Genomic DNA, 4,702 nt, shown 5'->3' on the forward strand with positions numbered 1-4,702 from the left:
CCCCAGTGAGAAGAGGCAGTGTGTGTCAACAGAAAGGGATTTTGCTCCCAGCATAGCTAGGCCGTATTTCTGCAGATCCTGCTCGTTTCCATTCACAATGCTTGGAGCAGTGGTTTCATTAGGGGAAAGCTCCAAAGGTTCCTGTACCCCAGAGCCCAATCTGCAGATAAAACTTATTACCAGCCATTTTAATGCTCTTCTTTGTCCAGAGATCACAGCTTTTTATTTTTTTTTATATAAAGGACTGAGAAAAAGGGGCAGCTGGGCAGAGCTGGAAGAGGAACAATCAACAAAGAAGACAGAAAGAAGCAAAGGCCGAACCCAATATCCCATCTGCTCTGGCACCGAGCTCTGCAGAAGGCAGAGGGTGCCTTGATCTGTGCCCCTCCCGACCCCAGCTGAAGTCTGGGGTAGGCAATATCTAGATGGTTCAACAGCTTGAGCACATTATCCCCCTGGGCCAGTAGTGCATTTAGTGCCCAGCACGGCTCTATCAGCACTGCTTTCCTGCAGTGAACCCAAAATTAAACACGGGTATCTGATGATGCCTCGGCTGAATGTCAGCTTTGCAATTACAGCCTGGCAGAAGTTGCTGCTTCAGTTAAATCCTTGGCTCAGTTTCTCCGTAGGGCTATAACCAAGGCAGGGCTTTCTATGGCCCAGTTGCTGCTGTCTTTGGCCATGATGGGGTCTCCTCACTCACTGGTCACAGCACCACATTTCTAATTTGACAACTGCATTCACTGGGGTTGGTGTTTTGCCATTCAGGGCCAATGAAAGCAGCAGGGTTGGTTGTTACAGCTGCCGAGCAGGGACAGGAGCCCTGGTCTCCTGACTGCCAGTGCAGAGCCATGCCATGCCCTCCAGACCCGAGGGCCACAGCCAGAAAGACCGTTGGAGTCAGCTGCCAGGACCTGGCCCAAGCTCTGCCAGCAGCGCTCAAGCCTCGTTCCTCAGAAGCTAAAACCGTCACTTCGGCTGTGTTCCCCCACCCCCGGCTCCCTGCCCTGGAGATACCCAGCATGGGACCCTTTGGCACCAGTGACAGACGGGAGCCCTGCCCCTTCGCTGCCCTTTACCTCTCTCTGCTCGCTGCAGATTTTGCAGAGCCACAGAGGGCGCTTCTGGGTCCCCAAGGTCTCGATCCCGCACTTGGTGCAGACTTTCTGTAGAGGGGAGAAAGGACACAGGACAACGTCAGAGCCTTCCTTGTTTCTGCTCAGCACAGTGCTGCTTTGTGGGGGCCAGACCAGGCCACATGCACCCCAAATGCTTAGGTTTTTTAACAGGGAATAGGGCTCACTTCTCCTCCCCGTGGTTATCAATCATAGGGCAGTTATTCCGGGCTCATGTAGGCATGAGAAACAAGAAAACCAAGCCAGTAACTATAATGGAGTTACCCCGAAGTTGTGCCTGATAGTGGGAAGACCCAGGGACAATATTTCACCCCCTCCCCACTCCTTGAGGCTCTGGGAGATGTTCCTAGATCATGTTTTAAATCCCACTACACAATGTACAATTTCACAACTCACTCTAAGACACAAGCACTGCCGTGCCAAAGTTGGCAAAGTCAATTTTCATTGCCAGGGACAGAGCTGAACAAACAGAGACAATGGTGTCAGAGAGTTTTCATTTGATTTACATACTTCTGAATTTGAGGAACATGGGAGGAAAAGTCCCTCGCCTCCACCCCAACTGTATTTGGTCTGGGCAGTCGTTGATCCTGAGCAGCCTGGGCAGAGGGAGACTGCAGGCAGGCAGACAGGCATCTTCCTGGAGAAACAGCCCAATGGCGTTTTATGGAATCTATTTCTGCACAAGGAAACGCGCGTGTCTCCGCCGGCATGACGAGCCATTTACAACCTGAATCATCTAATGTTCCATAATGAAGCCAACGCGTATCGGGCTCGGCTTACAGCTGGGACAGGAAATTAGATTGATTCTTTGATCAGCACGCGGGGAAAACTGCACGCACAAGGGCTGCGGCGAGTCAAGCCTTGTTAACAGCCATTCAGAATGGAAGCCCCGAGCTGTGCTTCGCCGTAGTCCCTGGGTAACGTGCCTTAACTCAGACCCAAAGGGTCTGTCCACAGAGATAAGTGTCAGTCACATGGCACTTTCACTCCTCAGTCTCTAGGACAAGGGGCAGAGAAATGCAAGTCTGGAGGTGGTTTCACCATGAGGCTGGCTCTGCTGGACAGCGTAATCCAAAGGCAGGACTGTCCCAAGCTCTGATCCCAGCTCTACCAACTACCTCATTGCACGCTCTCAGCTAACCTCTGTGTCTGGGGCTGGCCTGTAAACCCCCTTTGAAGCCATGCTGGGGATTACTGCTCATCTGTATCTGCAGCTACCCAGCCCATCAGTCAGTCACAAAACATGACAAATCCCACTTTCTACCTGCTGCTGACCAAGTTACACAACAGCAACTTAGGGCCCAAGGGGCAAAATTCACCCACGAGGCAGGAACCAGAAGCTCAGCTACCCCCCTGCTCACACCGGGTGCTGAGCTATGCATCTGCCTGGGCTCGGTCCTGGGGAGGATCTCACCTGCCAGCAGGCCCTCCTACACCATGGGCTTGCATGCAATGCTCCCTGAGGACCTGCGCTGTTCTTTCTGTACAAGCAAGCAGCTCCATGTGGGAAGAAGCAAATGGGCTCTGCAGGAAGGATAAATGCCTAAGCCCTAAATTACACGCCACTGTCACTCAGTACAGAAACACAGCTCATGCAAAGGAAAAAGGATTTTTCTTCCCCACAGCCCCCAGTAGAGATGTGGGAGTTATTCTGTGCACTGCACTTCCGCAAGATCAAGCAGAGTATGTTGAAGGAAAACTCAGCAAGACAGAAGGGGCCCAATCAGGAGCGACATGCTGGGAAGCTCTGGATAAGAAAGGCCTCTCTCTCTATCCCAGGAAAAACGCTTCTGATCTTAAAAATAACCTCCCCATCCCCAAATACAGATTAAAATGTGAGTGCTTAAAAACTCTGCAAAACATTCCTGTTTGGATCCACTGAGGCATTTTGCCTGGCTCATTCTGAACATTTTATTTGGAATCTGAGTGTTTTCTAACTCCAGAGAGTCCCTGACTTTGCTCCAACTGCCAAACAAGAAGGAATCTGGAAGCAGGAAACCAAACTTCATGTTTGCAAGACATCAAAAAGGGAGGTTTTGACAACTCTGAAATTTCTCAAAACATTTCTTTGTCCAGAAGATCGGCTGAAGCCAGACCTTCCCCACAAAGAGCATCAGTGTCCACAAAGCCACTTTTCAGCAGGAAAAGAAAGACAGCAACTTCCAGGATCAGCCCAGGCAGACTCTGGTCCTGCTCCAGTGCCAGCGATGCCATTAGGAACGTTCCCAGTGGTTTCAAGAGACTCTGGCTCTCTCCGCAGACTGCCACATGGTGCTCTCCACCACTACTCTGTTCTGTGCTTGCAGATGTGGTTTCTCCTGCAACCAAGCATGTGGGGAAGGAACAAGGTACATGGCTTTCCCAGCCCAGTTTTGACTGCAAGTGCAGTCTGGGAAATGCTCTCAAGCAGCTGCTGGACCCCAAAGGTCCCCGCAGAGAGAGGTGCAAAATGAACTAGATCTCTCTCTCCAGCACCAGAACAGACCTGGGCAAGCTACTTGCTACTGCTGCCACCTTTGGGTGGGTTTCTGGGAGGGCAGGAGACGTTGCTGTGCCTCTGCTTCCCACAGTGAAGGGTCAGGACAGCCCTCGCAGCAGGGGCAGTTTGTGGAGCAGAGTGAGGATGCCAGTGGAGATGGCTCTTACTCCCCCAGCAACATGGGGCCTGCACCCAATGACTTCCATACCAGCCTGCCCATGGGCTTGCTGTGGTGCAACGGGACAACTGAACATCCAAGCCTATATCCTACCCAGTGCCTGATGCAGCCCGAGTGATGCTGAACACTTGAGGCTGATGTATGCAGCATGGCGGCACCCCACGGGAGGCTGTCCTTTCCTTCTCCCCCACTCCCTGTGCATTTGAAACAGGTGACGAGACAACTGCTACCTGTCAGAAGGGACAGGAGGCTGCAGCGTGAGCCGTCTTAATGTGACCCAAGCCCTCAGCCACCCCCTCAAGCTGGGACAGAAACTCGAGCCCTTGAGCCCTCAGTAGGTTTTAATCCCGTTCAAACGCTCCCTCCAGTGGTGGTCTGCTGAACTTTTTATCCCTCCTGACATCATAAGAACAAGGTCAAACATCCAGGGGTTCCCCTGCTCCTCACCTCCTCCTCTTGCCCCAGACGTGGAGCGTTACAGACACTTCCCACAGAAACCCCGTCCTTTGCTAGCCAGCAGACAAGGGTCCTTCTGCCCAGTCTCTGTTTCAGAAGCACAGTCAATACTGATGCCCATTTCCTTGGTACAAAGAATAATCGCTCACTGGGTAACTGCTGTTACTGACACAGGCACTGCCTGCCTTTCGGTCCTGCACTGCTTCGCCCTGCCGGTTTGTATTTATTTCCAAAATAACAAAATCTCTAATAATAAAACTGCTCTTGGCTTTTTGCCATGAGATATTAACACAGAAGAAGGTGCCCAGAAGGCACAGAGGACTCTAAAAGCTGGGAAAACCTCTGTATTTTGTAGGAGCAACTTGACTGAGACGGGCTCAGTGCCCGGTTTCATAAGCATTAGGTTGCACTCATTATAATGATTCCTGTTGGTCAACGAAATGGGGCTGCAAT

At 51.6% G+C, this 4,702-nt stretch overlaps 1 protein-coding gene across 1 annotated transcript in view; it reads right to left on the reverse strand.

The window, feature by feature from the left end:
- Positions 1-4,702, reverse strand: part of RPH3AL (rabphilin 3A-like (without C2 domains)) — a 74,580-nt gene that overhangs the window by 33,474 nt on the left and 36,404 nt on the right. The window contains exon 5 of the mRNA XM_019511158.1: positions 1,080-1,166. Coding sequence (XP_019366703.1) covers positions 1,080-1,166 — 87 coding nt within the window. The remainder of the gene's footprint in view (positions 1-1,079; positions 1,167-4,702) is intronic.

Source organism: Gavialis gangeticus, unplaced genomic scaffold (genome assembly GCF_001723915.1).
Source record: "Gavialis gangeticus isolate Ggan-Ray unplaced genomic scaffold, GavGan_comp1, whole genome shotgun sequence".
Lineage (NCBI taxonomy): Eukaryota > Metazoa > Chordata > Crocodylia > Gavialidae > Gavialis > Gavialis gangeticus.